The following is a 19,725-nucleotide window of genomic DNA, read 5'->3' on the forward strand; positions in this document are numbered from 1 at the left end:
CAGTTCGATTGAACTTATACTACTATTCAAGTAATCACTTTAATCGTGGCTAAATAAGTAGTAGAATATTTTACAATAATTAATCATCCCTAATTATTAATTAACAGGAAGCATAAAAGTCATTTATCCTGTGAATCAAAGTCAATCAAGAAATGCTAACTAGAGCTCATATCCCTAAATACTAATCTAACAAAACATGCATGAGTTTTTCAAGGGTACCGGTTTTAGGATTATTTTTCAGTCAAACTATCCATGTGTAATTAAATCAACTAGATTTACGCTTTTTTCTATTCAAAAGGTTTTTTGATTTTTTGATTGATTTCTTTTTTAAATTTATTTTTATAATGATTTGTACATTTGTTTGTATAATTCAAAACTTATATTTTCTTTAATAACTAAATTTTAGATCCGTGTCCAACACTGGATACGGAGTTTACGATATTATCAATATTAGATCTTCATACATTAAAGTCATAAAAGCTTATAATTTTGAAGATATACAGTATCAAGTGTTACATTTTGCAAGTTGTAGTACAATAATCATAGGTTCGTCACTATCATTATTAACTGAGACATAGTGATGAAATTGTTTGTCGTAGTCATTCCACAAGGCACCTGCTATAATAATTTTCTCTATTATTGAATTTTTTGAAACTAGGTGTACTCATAATATGATATTATTATGAAAAATAATTAAGAATTAAAATATAAACATATTTGTGATCCCGTACTTGATATTTAAGCATACGTATTTGATCATAATGTGGGCCCTTAACACGAATAGTTTTATTCTCAATCACATATCCTATAATATTTATTGATGGCTAAAAATAAATATAAATGAAGTATTTAGGGCAAAAAGGTGTAAACTATTAACAGAAAACAGTACATAAGCAGGAGTCAATTTGATGAAATTGAGCAATTTGATTGATTAATAAGTCATTAGGTTTTGAAATAAGTTTTTGTAGACAATAATTCATATGTTGAAATTGTTTTAATGTAAATTTTAAAACATTCTCTTAAGTCGATGTTAAAAACTAGTATAAATAAGTATTCAGGGCTAAAAAGTGTAAATTATTTATGTAAAACAAAAAAGTGTAAATTAATGATAACTTTTTTACAAATTAATAATAAATACTAATATAATACTCGTAATATATTTGGATAATGATTATTAAAATTTTTAGCTTTTAGTTATTCTAAATAATAACATAAGCGAAAGTCAATTTGATAAAATTGAACGATTTAATTGGTTAATAAGTCATTAGTTCAACTGTCTTATAAGTACATATTAAAATTTAGATTAAGATAACTATTTGTATTATTTTTGAATTGATTGTAACTGTAATTTCACGATTATCTTTAGATTTTATCAAGTTTACTAGCATGTTTTAGGGTTCACATATTTTTGAAAATCATCGTCAAACAGTTCAATCTTCTCTACGTAATTAGATCCATTTATTTTACTTCTTGTCATTTCTCAATATTTTACTATACCTATAATATATCTTAGGTCTTAATATATATATATATATATATATATATATATAGGGAGACATTCTAATGAGAAGTGAATTAAAATAAGAATAAATGTGAGAAGAGATCTGGGCCATCTATTGCATAATCCAACGGTTGATAAATTTAATAGATTTTTTCATTTAAATATCTATTCAAAAGGGCAAACTTGGAAATAAAAATTACGGTTTCTAACTTTCTATATGGTTGTCATTATCTTGTCCAACTAATGAAAATCACTTTTTTCCATTTAATTCCTCATGACACACAAACATGGAAACATTACTACATTTGTTTTATAGTTTTCTGACCGAAGCATGTATTAGTAAAATTGGATGCATTTATTACTTTTTTGTTCATCAACATCTCAAAGTTGCTAACTGAAATCAAATATTTATTTTACTTTTGTTTGCATATCATGAGATTTACAAAGCGTCGGTTTGCTTTTATTTTCTTGATTTCTTCCCCTTTTTAATATCACATTACGTATCTTATTTTTTTTATGCATCTTGGAGTTGTTTTAATATTGCATCTTAGAGTTGTGTTAAATTGTGTATCCCGAAAGTTAGGTTAATTGTGCATCCTGTTATGTTAATTTAAACATTTTAAATATATTTTGCACATCCTGGAACTATAAAATTAAATTATTTCATCCGTATGCTTATATCGTATCTTCTAAAAAAAATTTCATCCATTTTTCATTAATTGGATGCACTATATATACATATCTATTGGATGCACTATATAAAATCAAATTATTTCATCCGTATGCTCATATTTTATTATAAACCATACATGTACATCAATTGGATGCACTATATATACGTATCTATTAGATGCGTTTTGTTTGGATGAAGTTTTTTCCAGGATGCATAAACATTTGGTTTGTACATCCATATATCTTTTATAATAAATTTTGAATTAAGTAAAATAAAAAGTTACAAATAATAGTATACTATCTTTGGTCAAAGATATTCAACATTCTGGATATGGATTCAAAAATTGTAAATGTTGAATTCTTATCCATATTGAACGTGCAATTCATTAAAAGCAGTTACGAATAAATTTTAAAAAACTAAAAACTTCCATTACATAGTTAAAATTACTATTTTGTCCCCTATTCTTACTATTCTTATTTTAAAGTTATTCTCACTGGAAAGTTATATATATATATATATATAAGGACATGTTATTTAGAGTCCATCTTATTTTGAGTCCAAAATGGGATCCATATAACTTACACATGTGTAAGTCCTGGTGGCGATGGTTGCTGGAGCCGGAAAATCATGGTGGTGGTCGGAGATGATAATGGTGGTGCTTACACATTTGTAAGTTAACTTACACATGTGTAATTCGTGGTGGTCGCCGTCACCGAAAAATCATGGTGGTGGTCGAAGATGATGGTGGTGGTGGTGGTGGTAGGAGGTGGTTGGAATTTGAGGAGATAAAAGAAAATCAATGGACTCTTTTTTGACTCAAAATAAGGTGGATTCAAAATAACTTTTCCATATATATATATATATCTTATATGAATAAAATAAGATTTATATGATATCATTATTTTCTAACCAATGCTTATTTGTTATTATTAGATTTTTTTTATACTAATTATTTCCTTTTTATTGTCTTGATTTATGACATCATTTTTATATAAAATTTATACCATTTTCTAATTAATTTATGATTTATTTATTTTATAGCCTAAGTCTCATGTAAATTAAAATATAATTATCTAATTTATGATTTATTTCAATTTTATTTTTGTTAAATATTTATATTTATTTGTAACATAAGGTATATACTATTCTGAAGTTATGAGTAATATGTTTATGTTTGTTGTTTACGCATATTAAGTATACAAAAAAATGTTTTAGTTAACTATAAGATAGATATTTAGGGATAGGCTTAATCAATTTCAAGTTGTGAAAATATGTTTTTACAAAACTTTTATTATGTCCGGGTTGAACCCAGGTTAATTAGCTAGTATATATATATATATATATATATATATGTTATATTAGGAACCCAAAAATTGCAGTAACCCTCAGGAACCTTCTATATAACTATCAATATACATTTGATCATCACCAATTACATGAAAACATTAATTTATAAATTATTTACATACATATCATCGATCTGCATACATGTGATCATAACAGTATTCGTACACATGTGATCATAAAATTCATGTCCCCAAAAATTGTATAATGGATGATAATCCATGTCTCTGCATAATTGGAAAATTCAAAATTGCACTTGAAAAACTTAAAAACAATAATAATAATAAAAATAATAATAATAATAATAATAAAAGAAAACAATTATTATGTAAATAAATAATCAATGATTAAGCTTGATTTAAACTTTTTCTAAAAGTTTTTGCAATTTTTTAAGTTCCTAAAATAATATATATATATATATATATATATAAAGAGAGAGAGGGAAAGAGAGAGAGAGTAGATTAAGACATTAAGCAAAAAAATTTTCTCCAAAATACCCTCACCTTATTTCTAAAGTTCCAAACTTACCCTTCTATATCTATATCTATACTCTATACCCCTTATAATACAAACTATTAATTTATTTTTAGAAATTTAAGTAATTTTTTCAATATCCCAAAAATGCCCTCAAATACCTATCTATATCTATATTTATACTATATTATAAAGAAAAATCTACTTTTGATTTTCAACATTCAACTTAAAATTTCAATATTATTTTTAAGTTATCACAAGGTACACATTCTAATGCATGATGTACCATAAATCATAGTCACATTACATCAATAACTTTGACTACTCATCAACGCCACCGCCGCCACCACCACCACCGCCGCCGCCGTTACTGCTGCTCGTCACCATCACCCGTCACCTCCACCATCGCCGCCGCCATTATATCACCACCATCACCTGTAACGCGCGAGTACCTTTCTCTCGTATTAATTTTAATTTTTTAAGGGCTTAGTTTGGATGCAGCTAGCTACATTATTTTTGGATGAAGTTTTTTTAAAAATTAGGGGCATTTTTATAATATATAAAACATCTATATGACATCTATGTAACTGCATCTACAAATTTTGGAGTCAACTGCATCAGTCGACTACCAAGTGAATTTTCATATCATATATTATTTATATTTATCAATATATATATATATATATCATATTATACAGCAAATTTATTTTTTGATATTCAATATTGAACTTAAAATTTCAATATTGATTTTAAGTTTCAACAATGTACACAATATAATGCATGATGTACCATACATCATAACCACATTATATCAATAACTTCCACTACTCACCGACGCCACCACCACCACCACCAATCTCCTTCAGAGCCACCGACGCCGCCATCACCCATCATTACTACCACCGCCGCCGCCATTACATCACCACCACCGTAATCACCTCTATCACCGCCACAACGCGCAGGTATATATCTCTAATATAAATATAAAAGTGAGGATAGATGATTCATACATAGCACTCATCCAGTTATACACCTATGCATTATATTTGTCATCATTTGTTGTAGTTTTTTTTTTACTTATTGTCATTTTTCAGTTTCTTTCATTATGATTGATTCATTCGTATATATATAATATATATTTTCCTTATATTAATACAATAGAGTGTTAATAGTTATTAACCTAAAAGAAAAAAGATATATATTAATTTCCAAATTATTTAATAATAGAATTTTGGAGGAGTTGGTATTTGGTAAGCATGTCGCTTTGTATGAGATGTTTAGGGTGTGCTTAATTGGGAAAACACTTTTTGTTTTTCTTGAAAAAATAGGAAACGAAATACGCGTTCAAGTCATAGTTTTTAAAAAATATTTTCCATGAAAATAGAAAACACTCTTTTCCACTTTTTTATGGGAATTTATAAAACACTTTTTTATTTTCTTTAACTTTTCATTTTCCATTTTCTAACTTTTGAATAACTCAAATTGTTTTACATTTTCTAATTTTGAATACGTTTTCAAAATTTTCATTTGTTTTTTAAAGATGGAAAACTCTATTAATTTTAAGAAAATCAAAAAATGAAAAATGAAAAATTATTTTCCACAACAAAACGTGTGCTTAGCGTTTCAAAACCTAGCTCTCCCTTCTATAAATTTTTAAGTTTCATATTTTATAGGATTTTGACATTACATTTTTCTTTTTTCTTGTTTCTTTTTTTTCCAAGTTTTTTTTTTAGATTTTGAAAATGACATTTCACTACCTTTGTTATTCTTCTTTAACATTTTCAATTTTTTTTTTACTTGGCTAACATTTTTAGCTATGCATTTTGCTGTATTTTTTGGTTTTCCTTTAACTTATGGCTTTTGTTTTATTAGTTCAATATTTTTTTAGCTTTGTCTTTATTTTGGATAACTTTCTATCCTTTTATATATTCTTTGTAACACGCCGCTTTCAATCTTGTCTGCCTACATCATTTAAATTATATTATAAGTCATTAAATTATACAACCACCACATCATCGTTGTATTGCGCCGAATATCATTCTATCTTCTAAAATACATTCGCCACCACCTTTACATCAGTTTCATTTACCAATAGTCGCCACCATCAACATCAGTTGTCGACACTATCAGTCCGACATCATAGCCACCACCACCGTATTACGCGAGTACCATGTTGCTACATATGAAAAATTGAGAGCTGATTGCAAGGCTGAAGTTTAGTTTTATTTTATTTTTCAATCGATATGCCTATAACGAAAAGAACAGTTTTGAATTTAAAAATTTTACGACTTTGATAAATTTAAACTCTCACAAAATCAAACTGTTTTGTTTATGTCTTTTGGTGTTGCTAATTATCATCAAATTTGTTATTAAACTTTTCGTTTGTTTTTTCCAATAATTTTTCGGTAACATCTTTTTTCATTTATATCTTTTTTGGAATTCTTTACTACCTTTGGTTTTGGACAATTTTATTCTTGTTTGTTTTCCTGTTTTTGTTGTGTTTTTCTTTTTTTCTTTTTTCTTTTTGTTATTTTTTGGTTTCTTTTACCGGTTTTTTTTATAACGAAATTATTAATGTGGAAGTAAACACATTTATAATGTTATATTTGTGGTATTGTCTTCAGGGAACAAAATGCGCAAAAAAAACGATTACGGCCTCGCAACACGGGCTCGAAACTATCTAGTTATTACTTTTACAACGTCTATGCGTGTAGTATTTTATATAATTATGAAAGAGTTTGAAAAACGCTCTACGTACCTAAATCAAGGAACATTCATATTCGCTGGTTAAGGATATAGGGTTTAGGTGGGTCTCGAACGGGGATTGACAATTTTAAGATGTGTTGTGGGGTAGTCATGACAATGGGGATGGCAGTGAGGACGGTGATAGAGTGTCGATGGTGGTGAATTTAAAAATAATGGGTAGTGATATTTCTACAACAGAATTTGGTCATCTACAACAAAAAAAATATATTTTATATTGCATAGAGTATAATTGTATAATGCAGATGTTGTTGTATTTTAAGTGTTGAGAGATTTATACTGTAAATTACTTCATTAAGGGTATTATAGGTATACGAGAGAAAGTGCCCACGCGTTGAGGTGGTGAGATAGTGGGGTGACAGGTCATAGGAGGTGATAAGTTATAAGTGTGATAATCATATGCTTTAGCTGTACGGGTTGCGCCCTTGGATTTAAAATCTCGGCGAAAGTATATCGAATGACATCTCTATTGAAAGAACATGAAATTTTAAGAACACCCATAAAGTTTTGATAATTTATTGATATACAGTTTTTGAGATAAAATTTTTTGAATAAATTATAAAAGAATAAAATGATTTATGGATGAGAGAGAAAAAAAATGAGTGGTTGAGATTTAAGGAGAGAAGAAAATGGGTGGTTGAGATTTAAGAGTATTATAGGTATATTAGGTAGAGATATTTAAATTAGTAAATAAATAAGAGAGTATATTAAACATTTCAATTCATTAACTAAGAATTTGAAAAAAAGGTCCTCCTCCTTTATAATGTACGAGGGAAAGTGTTCGCGCATTGCGGCGGTGAGATCGTAGGGGTGATAGGTCATAAGAGGTGATAAGTCATAAAGTGTGATATCCAAGTACTTTATCCGTATGGCTTCCGCCCTCGCATTTAAAAATTCATCGAAAGTATATCGAATGACATCTCTAATGAAAGAGCATGGAATTTTAAGAACACCCATACAGCTTTTATAATTTATCGATATACGGTTTTTGAGATAAAAGATTTTGAATGAATTGGATGAATAAAATGATTTATAGAGGAGAAGGATATTTTTGGTTTTTTAAAGACAATAAGTTTAAAGAAAAGGAAGGATAATTTATTTTATTAGATACTATAGATTTTCTTAATAATTTTTTTATATTTACTGTGTAAAACTTTTTGTCTATACCTCTTTATGGTTATTTTAATAACATGTAATAAATAATATTTCTTCCGTCCCATTAGAAGTGTAATGTTTTAAATTTTCAAAGTCTTTATTTTCAACTTGGCCCTTAAATATTTTTGTTTGGGTTATATAGTATTTGATGAAGATTATATGAACTGGTTGAGTTTAATATAAATTTTCATTGGGTAACAAAAAAATGAAAAAAATACCCACATTTCGCTACGGCTTTTTCATTTTAGTTTTGATTTTTTAGTTTTGATTAACTAACATGTTTAATACTTATGTTATCAATTAAATATATTCAACACAAGTATTAAACATGTTAGTTAATCAAAACTAAAATGAAAAAACCGTAGCGAAATGTAGGTATTTTTTTTATTGAGTTCATTTGTGTATCAAAGTTAAAAATAATTGAAAAATGCTAATTAAATGCGGTCTTTAAGGTTACATTTAACGTGCATAAAAAGTATGTATATTTTATATCAAAAGTTCACCTTTAAAATTTATGATAAATTGATGTATAACTATTTAATGCACTTCAAGTAAAGTAATTAACACTTTGTTTAGAAAAACCCAAAACAATTATATACATGTGAAACAAATAACGATCATGATAATTTAATATTTCTCACCATGGTTTTATATTACTTGTCACCATTTTGTTTAATTGTTTCATTTTTGTGTCATTTTGTGTAGGCATGTCATCAAATTTGATTTTCATTACAGTCAAATTTAGTTAGGTAGTAAACTAAATTATGCTTTTTTTCCTCAATAAATGAATAAATATCATTAACAAATTTAAAAATATTGTCGTGTGAATCAGTTGAATATTAAAAATCAAAGTGATCCCTGTTTTTTGTATAATTAGTTATTAGTTATATAGTTTCAATTATACACTTTATTTTAGTTTACATATTAACGATTATTAATTGTTTCAAGTGAGTGTAAAAAATATATAAAACAAATAAAGAGTTATACATGAAGCAACTAAATATTTTTGTTCTCACAATTATAGGAATACTGAACCAATTTGAGTTTCTTCATGATCCCATCTACATTCAAACTAATATCATTTGTTGTTTTGTCTCCTTTTTGTATATGTATTTGTTTAGGGGTTTTAATTTGTTAACTCCTTGTTTGACAGCTCTTTCAAGAGCACGACGTATCTTGGCCGATATTCTGCCACTAGCCTTCCGCTTTTTACAGCTGATGTAATAAAGCTTCCGGCCACTGCAACAGGTCCCAAGGTAGTTTGAGTGTACCTCTTCTTCTATTTAGTATGCCGCTCTATACCTTAGTATCCCGATCTAGTGAGTTGTCAGAATCTTCCTTGTCTAAATCAAAGTCAAACGCAGCCCTTATGACTAAGGTGCATTAAATAGTTATACAGTTAACATAAGATTCAATGGTAGATTTTTAGTACGAAAGCTACAACTTTTTTATGCACTTTATTTAACATTATTCTTTGTGTAAATAGCCAATTTTGTTGTCATGATTAAAAATATAACTCTTATAAAAAACGAAATGTTATATCGATAACTTTTGGTAATTATAGATCCCATCTCTCTCGTGCCTTTTGGTGCCCAATGCCAACGGCCAACGCCCTATTGGTACTTCTAAAAACCATATCCATGTTCCAAAGCCAAACAGGTTCATTCTGTAGTAATGTCAAGGCTTCTTTATTTTAATTTATTTAATTATCTAGTTACATGCTCAAATATGATTTCCTTGTCATCTAATATGAAACGTTTGAATTAGAATTTATGGATAGTAACAACCATGTGGATGCGGTTGCTTGAAATGATCGAGATTTTCACCATATTGTGTTGTTTTTCAGCATGATGGCATCAAATGACGACTTGCAACCCGACGAGCTGACACAAACTATGAACACTAATATCAACAATCAAGATAAAACAAGAGAAAGTTCTTCACCAACCCGAATTCCTGACATAGATTATTCAAATAAACAATCTAATCCTGTCTCTACACAAGACCATGGGAATTCACTACCAAATGAGTCTCAACTACCGGCTGTCACAACTGAAACTTCCACGTTTGAACTCGCTAGTTCAGATGCTACAAAACAACCTACCACGGACTCTACAAAAGAGCATGGGAACTCATTACCGACTGAGATACAACAAGAAACGACATCTGAACCATTTAGCTCTCAAGTCCCTGATTCACATGACCCATCAAAGATTGCCACCTCTAACGTTAATGAAGCCAAGAAAGACAAAACGTTGACTCACTTGATCAAAAAAGTACTCTTTCCCATTAGAAAACCCAAAAAGAAAGACACAACCGAAATAAAGTCTGGTGATTTGGAACCAAACAAGGGTAACACCATAAATGAACCCACCCCTGATAACTTGGAAACAAACAAGGATAGCCCCAGAACCCATGATCAAGACCGAACTCATTTTTTTAACCCGATCAAACTACTCTTTCCCATTAAAAAACCCAAGAAAGACACAACCGAAATAGAGTCTGGTGATTTGGAGCCAAACAAGGATAACTCCACGAAGGAACCCGATATCCCTGATGATATGGAACCAAACAAGGATAACTCCATGAATGAACCCAACCCTGATCAAGAACGAACTCATTTATTTAACTTGATAAGTAAAGAACTAGATTATTTGAAAAGAGTATGTCCAAACCTTGGAAGACTCCATCAACAATTAACAGAAGAAATAGGAAAAGCCGATCAACAGTTTCTCAAGTTACAAGTAGGCTATTGTGACCTGAAAGAACTCAAAGATCTCAAAAGAAGTATTACCAAGTTTAAGCTCCAGGTCCCGGCAATACATAGGACATATGATGATAAAGACCAACAAAAGAATCAAAATTTTTTTGTGGATAATAGGATTTCACCCCAGTTACTCAATATACTACCTCGTTTGCATAATAACTTGTTCCACCAGAGTCTTTTCTGTAAAACTATGCAACAACGTTATAACGACCTGAGGCTTGAACTCAAGCTTTGCTTGTTATGTTTTTCGGTGTTTCCGGAAAATGAAGAAATAAGTAGAAGGCTAATGGTTTACTGGTGGATAGCAGAAGGGCTTATTCCTAGTGGAGAAGATGACTATGGAAAAACTTTAGAGGACCGCGCAAATGAGTATTTCATCGAGCTTATGGACAAGGATTTCATTGAGCCTGCCGCCTCGACAAGTCCTGTTGATCGCCATGTGGCCACTTGCAAAATGCAGCCAATGATTCGTGCTGCGTTGGTCATGATTTCAGATAGGATAAAGTTCTTTGATTTTGATGAATTTGGTAATCCAAAAGACTTTGGTAGATTTGATGAAATAGAAAGCCCAGAAGAGATGCCCGATATCTATCCGCTTGGTGACCCAAGAGAGTTCTTCGAGTTCTTTGATAAGAAACGCCAACCCATACCAAAAGACGACGTCATTCTATTCTCTGACAAAGGGAACCCAATTCCGTTTGCCGCCTATGAACAAGAGAGTAACAAGGTTATTCTTGACCGCAATGGAAACGTAATAGATTCCCAAAAGCCACACTATTTTTACCGAAAAATAAAGAACATCAAAATGAATTCCTATAAGGCGTGTTTGATGGGTACCGGGCTACCAAAAGGTCTTAGCTGGGAGAAGATTCATATGTTGTTCAATGTCAAGGATGATATTCTAGTGTTTAAGCCAGATTCGTTTCTAAAAATGCAAAATATCAACTTACTAATCTTAGGAAGATGGCAGAGTTCGGCTGGTCGTCATATTGAAGTTGTGGAGTTCAAGATCAAAGAGAGCTTAGAGTATATGAAGCATGTGAGATTCTTTAGCCTTCAAGGAGTTTCAAGGATTACTGAGCTTCCGGAATCCATATCAAACCTAGAAAGCCTTTTGATTCTTGACCTTAGAGCTTGCCACAATCTAGAGAAAATCCCTAAGACCATTGGTTTACTTAAGTATTTGACCCATTTAGACATCTCCGAATGTTACTTGCTAAAAGATATTCCGAAGGAGATTTCATCTCTTGTATATCTTCAAGTCCTTAAAGGGTTTGTTGTGGTTGACTCACAACAAAAACACGTATGCACCCTCGAGGATTTACACAAACTAGAAAACTTGAGAAAACTTAGCATGTACACACGTATGAAAGACTTCCCAAAAGATACACATCTTTATGCATTGCAAAATCTAAAAGAACTACTCAAGCTAACAATATTGTGGGGGGGCCATGAGTTGAGCCCCAAAAAACACCAGACAAAACAAGATAACGTAGCTCTACCGATGTTATCTAATATGTGTGCCCGGAAAAAAAGGGTACAAGGCTCAATGAAAAGAATGAATGCATTCTTCAATTCGACAATTGGTTTACAACTAGAAAAACTAGACCTCAAGTGTTTTCCGGACAAGCGTACACCAAGTTGGCTAACACCAGGCAGCCTCAAAGGGTTAAAGAAACTATACATTCGTGGTGGAGAGTTCTCCGATATCGGTCAGTATCAAGACATTTATGAATATAATGATTCACTTAATATTCCCAAAGTTGAAACATGGAATGTTAAGGTATTGAGGTTAAAATACTTAAATGAGCTAAAGATGGAATGGGGAGAGTTACAAAAACTTTTTCCTAAAATGACTTATTTAGAGAAAGTTAAATGTCCCAAACTGACATTGTTTCCTTGTAACGAGCGTGGAGTGTGGATTGATCAAGAACCGTCAATTAGCGGCTAATTCAGCTTATTGGTTTTCCACCATACAATATATCTTTTGATTTATTTATTGCATGTGATCTCAATTTAAATAAAGATTATATGAAGTACTCATATATAATAGTGTCTGGACCACTTATGTTAAAGTTGTATGTTTGGATCAATGCAGTTGACATAGATAGTTTTTGTACGCTTTTATACGATGTACTTTTCACATTATGCGTGTAGTGAAAGTTCCAGAGTGAATAAAATAATTATTTGTATATTTGGAATTAATGAAAATTGTGGGTTTGTTTTGAAAAATTAGATTCTGTTAAAAAAAATTGAAATTACGATGGAATTGAATTAATTGGAATATGATGAAATTAAAATTTAAATGATTTATAATCTGTTTTTGTTTGAATGATCGTAATGGAAGCAAATCATAATTGTATAAAAAACATAATTAATACTTTATAAAATAATAGGTAATATAAAATATTATAATATACTAGTTTTTATAAATTAATCGTTAAGAAATATACAATTAAATACTAATAGTAAAACTAAAATAAACTATTATTTTGTTTTCTATAAAATAATAATTTTTATATGTAAATTTTATAAACTAAAAGTATTTTTGGTGACTTAAAATATTTTTTAATAATAATAAACTTTTAAAAACTAGTAAATTATTCTTAACTAATTGTAATCTCATTAAGCGCAATGAACAATACCACTGCCACGTGGCACGGTTTAATTAGTCCATTTACGTCCGCAAATGAGTATTTCATCGAGTTTATGGACAAGGATTTCATTGAGCCTGCCGCCTCGACAAGTCCTGTTGTTCGCCATGTGGCCACTTGCAAAATGCAACCAATGATTCGTGCTGCGTTGGTCATGATTTCATATAGGATAAAGTTCTTTGATTTTGATGAATTTGGTAATCCAAAAGACTTTGGTAAATTTGATGAAATGAAAAGCCCAGAAGAGATGCCCGATATCTATCCGCTTGGTGACCCAAGAGAGTTCTTCGAGTTCTATGATAAGAAACGCCAACCCATACCAAAAGACGACGCCATTCTATTCTCTGACAAAGGGAACCAAATTCCGTTTGCCGCCTATGAACAAGAGACTGACAAGGTTATTCTTGACCGCAATGGAAACGTAATAGATGCCCAAAAGCCACACTATTTTTACCGAAAAAAGAACATCAAAATGAATTCCTATAAGGCGTGTTTGATGGGTACCGGGCTACCAAAAGGTCTTAGCTGGGAGAAGATTCATATGTTGTTCAATGTCAAGGATGATATTCTAGTGTTTAAGCCAGATTCGTTTCTAAAAATGCAAAATATCAACTTACTAATCTTAGGAAGATGGCAGAGTTCGGCTGGTCGTCATATTGAAGTTGTGGAGTTCAAGATCAAAGAGAGCTTAGAGAATATGAAGCATGTGAGATTCTTTAGCCTTCAAGGAGTTTCAAGGATTACTGAGCTTCCGGAATCCATATCAAACCTAGAAAGCCTTTTGATTCTTGACCTTAGAGCTTGCCACAATCTAGAGAAAATCCCTAAAACCATTGGATTACTAAAGCATTTGACCCATTTAGACATGTCTGAATGTTACTTGCTAAAAGATACTCCGAAGGAGATTTCATCTCTTGAATCTCTTCAAGTCCTTAAAGGGTTCGTTGTAGTCGATTCCCAAGGAAAACACGTATGCACCCTCGAGGATCTAGAGAAACTAGATAGGTTGAGAAAACTTAGCATGTACACACATATGAAAGACTTCCCTAAAGAATCACATCTTTATGCCTTACAAAAGCTTCAAGGACTACGCAAGCTAACCATATTGTGGGGTGGAAGTGAGTCGAAGCCCACAAAACACCAGACAAAACAAGACAATGCAGCTTTCCCGATATTATCTAATAAGTATCCACGGAAAAAAAAGGGTACAAGGCTCAATGAAAAGAATGAGTGCATTCAAAAATTCGACATTCGGTTCACGACTAGAAAAACTAGACCTCAAGTGTTTTCCGGACAAGCGTACACCAGCTTGGCTAACACCAGGCAGCCTGAAAGGGTTAACAAAGCTATACATTCGTGGTGGAGACTTCTCCGATATCGGTCAGTATCAAGACATTTATGAATGTGATGATTCACTTAAAGTTAAAACATGGAATGTTAAGGTGTTGAGGTTAAAATACTTGGATGAGCTAAAGATGGATTGGGAAGAGTTACGAAAACTTTTTCCTAAAATGACTTATCTGGAGAAAGTTAAATGTCTCAAACTGACATTGTTTCCTTGTAACGAGCGTGGAGTGTGGATTCAAGAACCGCCAATTAGTGGCTGATTTAGATTATTGGTTCTCTACCATACAATATCTTTTGATTTATATATTTCATGTGATCTCAATATAAATAAAGAGTATCTAAAGTACTCATAATAGTGTCTGGACCACTTATGTTAAAGTTGTATGTTTGGATTAATGTAGTTAGTTGACATATATAGTTTTTGTACGGTTTTATATGATGTACTTTTCACATTATGCGTGTATTAAAATTTTCAAAGTGAATAAAATAACTATTTTATATTTGGAATTAATGAAAATTATGGGTCCGTTTTGAAGAAATTAGATTTTGCTAAAAAAAGAATGAAATTACAATGGAATTGAATTAATTGGAATATGATGAAATTTAAATTTAAATGATTTATAATCTGTTTGTGTTTGGATGACCGTAATGGAAGCAAATCATAATTGTATAAAAAACATAATTAATACTTTATAAAATAATAGGTAATATAAAATATTATAATATACTAGTTTTTATAAATTAATCGTTAAGAAATATATAATTAAATACTAATAGTAAAACTAAAACAAACTATTATTTTGTTTTTTATAAAATAATAATTTTTATATGTAAAGTTTATAAACTAAAGGTATTTTTGGTGACTTGAAATATTTTTTAATAATAATAAACTTTTAAAAACTAGTAAATTATTCTTAACCAATTGTAATTTCATTAAGCGCATGGCTAATGAACAATGCCACTGCTACGTGGCACGGTTTAATTAGTCCATTTACGTCCGCATTACTATTCATATTTTATTATATTGGATCCCGTTAAAGTTTTCTTTTCTTTCGGTTTTTTTGGATTCTTGCATAATTTTTTTGCTTTTGTGTTCTCTCTTATTGGATCATATTTTGGGGTTTTTTTTTTATTTTTCTCACAGTTTTTTTGATTTTGTGTTCTCAATGCAACTAGTAAATCTTTGAGTTGTGACGTACCTTTCCCGCCGTTTGCAAAGATACCTGCAAATTTTATAAGTTATAAACTCAACGATCTATTAACATATACAACTACATATACTAAATTATGTTCAAACATGTAAGATAAAATCGTCAAAATAGTGAATGACAAACATATATGCAAACCTCATGTGAAAATAATTGTGTGCCTTCTGAAAAGCATTCATTGAATCCGTGTGATGCACCTTCAAAAACTCTCAAACATACATCCAAATAAAAAACTCTGAAACAAAATTCCAAACACCGTTAGTTGATCCAAGCTTATGTACCTTGCCACAAGACAGACAAGACCACGTACACCAAGCTCTTTCGGTAACTTCTCCACAAACAGACGTGGGGTAGAGGTAGCAACTACAGGAGCCCTGTTCACAATCACATTTTGGAGACCAAGATGAAAGCACTCGTTCACAATCACATTATGCAACTACAGGAGCCCTATTCAAGTTGACCCAACTTCGTATAAATAGGTTGATGCTAAAAACAAATAATACAATTCACAGGGTACATACCTAGGTTCCCATCCAAGAACTTCTGCCACTCCAGTAAATGATAGCAAGAATGGAGTTCCTGCAGTCGATGCATGATTAGCAAGCTCACAATGACTAATATAATATGCATCAAACTTTCCCAAACCTACTTCCCCTTTTAGAAACGAAGCGAAAAGTCATCAACTGCTTAATGCAAGTATTAAACTTCCTTATCTTTAGTTTCCATTTTCTGGTATTGGAATTCTATTTGCTTGCAATACTAGTCAATCTAATGTCTTGATTACATTTTGGACTGCCCATTCGAATGCATAATCTGTTATCTCTCTACTAGCCTCTATGCTTACCAATACTACCTGACCACCCATAATGTATGTTCACTAATATTCCCTCATGAAGCAGAAGGTCTTTTCCGGACAAGCGTACACCAAGTTGGCTAACACCAGGCAGCGTCAAAGGGTTAAAGGAACTATAACAGTGCCACTGCTACGTGGCACTGTTTAATTAGTCCATTTATGTTAGTGCATGATTCCCAGTGACATGAGCATTCTAGATATGTGAAATATATTTATTTATATATTCAAGTCTTGTAATTTTCTTGTAATTACCGTTTGTCAATAATATTACCTTGGCATATATGGTTGATCCAATTGGGATCCTTTTATGTTTATATGTTTGTTTATTATTTGTATTTTGTAAGTTTTAGACATTACATGTAAGGAGTCATTAAGTTAATATTGTTTCTCCAACTGATTAGGGTTCCTCTAGCCCTAATCATAATCAAAATATCAGTTGTTGGCCTCTCCAAACCGTCCTCCCTCTCTCCATTCGAGTTCCCTTGCATAATCCTCCAAAACATGTTGATTCAGGTGTGATTGATCAAACTTTTTGCATCCTTCTTTGTTGGTGCATGTTTTTCGGTGACAAAAGCATTCTAGAAGTGTCATGTATTTTATACTCAAGTCTTGTAGTTTTTCTTGTAAATTACCATTTGTCAATGAAATTACCTTCACATATATTGTGATCGTATTGGGATCCTTTTATATATGTTTATATGTTTGTTTATTATTTATGTTTTGCAGGTGCTTGACATGAATGTAGACATCAATGTAAAGGGTAATTAAGTTAATGTTGTTTCTAAGTTTAACAGCAGTAGAAACATTAACTTAATATACTTCCAAAGTTAATGTAGTCAATGTTGATTCTGCGATTAACAGCAATAGAAACATTCTCTGAGTTAGTGTTGTATCTACGTTTAACAACAGTAGAAACATTGACTCAAATATTCCTAAGTGTCATTTGAGACTTCTCCGGAACAAGCAAAAGTTTGTTTGTTTAGAAGAACACTCAAATGGTTTGAGAATTTATTGGGAACAAGAAAAAGTTTGCTTGTTCAGAAGAACTCTCAAATGGTTTGAGAGTTTCTTTGGAACAAGCAAAAGTATGCTTGTTTAAAAAAACTCTCAAATAGTTTGTGTATTCAGGAAAACACACAAATAGGCCAAACCCTAATGGGCTTGGGTCGTCATGGAAACACGCAAACCCATAGGGTTTTGAATAATGTAATCTGAATAATGTAGAAATCTTAAGAAAGACAATCGGTAGATTAATTAAAAAGTTCATTGAGCTATTAATCGAGTAAAATTATACACATCAATTATGTCGCTTTGCGCATAGGGAACCACCGACCTGTCACCGCTATCTTGATGTAAGGTATAAACTCTAACCATTAGTTGAGTTATGTCGCTCTGCAAGTGGGAAACCACCGACCTGTCACCGCTGTCTCAACTATTAAAGATGATAATTATTGTACAATTGCTTTAGTGTCTAACTAGGAGACATGACTGTAGTCTGAGAGTATGTCTAAGTAGTGAAGCACAAGTACAACTAATAATAAGATATAAGTGCCTTGCTAGTAGCTAGTAGATCTAATTGTTATACAAACATTAATTAAGTGCTTAACTAGCTAGCTTTCTCAAATTATTTTGCATGACTAATCTTTGAATGTTTTTAAAAGTAGAAAAACTTTTACACTTATTTTGTCCGCTCATCTTTAAATTTTTTATTTTTCAGAGACTATTTGTTTGAGGACAAGCAAAGACTTAAGTTTGTGGGTATATGATGAACGTCCAATTCGTGATTATTTCTCATATCTTTTGGTCGTGTTTTGATGCTTAAATTAGTTTAAAAATATAAACTTTTGGTACTTAACTGAATGATATGTTATGATAGGTTCAGAAGGCATGCAAGTGAAGGTAAACACCTCAACTCAACCTAACACGAAGCCGCAAGACATTTGGATGAAGACTAGCAAGCGGAACATGAAGAATTCGAGGCCAATATGAAGCAAATGACCATGTGTCAGTATTTTGGGCATAACTTCTTCATACGGACTTCGTTTCTAATGAGTAAGCTATCCATGTAAAGGAGAGAGAAAGATCTACAACTTTCATGTTGAGTGAAAAGACCAGCGCCACTCACTTGAATCTCTAGCACCGATGGAAGTAATCCTGGAACTCACCAGCGTCGCTGGGACTTCACGAGCGCCGCTGGGACTTCACCAGTGTGGCTGGTCAAGTCGGTTCAGATCTAGGACTTTTTGAAAACCTATAAATACCCCCCTAAACCCTAAGAGCAGCACCATACTTACTCCAAACGACTAGAGGGTTGTTTCTAGGGTATTTTCATCAGATCTAAACCCTCGTAACACCTCTATATCATCCGAGAGATCAAACATCAATCCTTAACAACATCATCATCATAATCATCAATCGAGGAAGTGGTTTTGTTCGAGAGGTTCGACCGAGATAAACAAAGGAGGCAGCAGCCGTGGTTTTGTTCGAGAGGTTCGACCGAGATAAACAAAGGAGGCAGCAGCCGTGACTTTGGATCTTCAAAGACAACATCAACATCAACTAGCCACATACCTTTTAGTTTGATCTTTCTTCTTCATTATTCCGTACTTTTATTATTATTGTTATTAGGGTTACTGTTGCAAGACTTATTTATTTACCATACAATTGTTATTATGGATCTTTTTATATTAATGATTGTTAGTGTTATTAGTTTTGCCTTGAGTAGGTAGATAGTTATGCATCTGCTTGGATAATGTGATCATGCCTGTATTGTGATATACTTTTTACTTTTAGTTGTTGAACCGTTTTTATGTTTGACCTAGTTAAAGTAGGTTGGGGACTTAACAGGAAGTCAAACTGCTTGGGTGACTTAACATGAATCCCATTAAACTATAAAGGTTATGTCATAAAAACAGACTTAGTTGATAATCTTCATTAGGGGACTTAACAGGAAGCTTAATTAAAAGGTTTGGTGACTTAACAAGAA

At 31.5% G+C, this 19,725-nt stretch overlaps 1 protein-coding gene across 1 annotated transcript; it reads left to right on the forward strand.

The window, feature by feature from the left end:
* Nucleotides 1-9,760: 9,760 nt before the first annotated feature.
* Nucleotides 9,761-12,838, forward strand: LOC122583236. The gene has a single exon (XM_043755661.1). It carries the CDS (start codon nt 9,761-9,763, stop codon nt 12,626-12,628), a length of 2,868 nt encoding a protein of 955 aa, XP_043611596.1. The 3' UTR covers nt 12,629-12,838.
* The last annotated feature ends 6,887 nt before the right edge of the window (nt 12,839-19,725 follow it).

Source organism: Erigeron canadensis, chromosome 9 (genome assembly GCF_010389155.1).
Source record: "Erigeron canadensis isolate Cc75 chromosome 9, C_canadensis_v1, whole genome shotgun sequence".
In the NCBI taxonomy this organism is placed as follows: Eukaryota; Viridiplantae; Streptophyta; class Magnoliopsida; order Asterales; family Asteraceae; genus Erigeron; species Erigeron canadensis.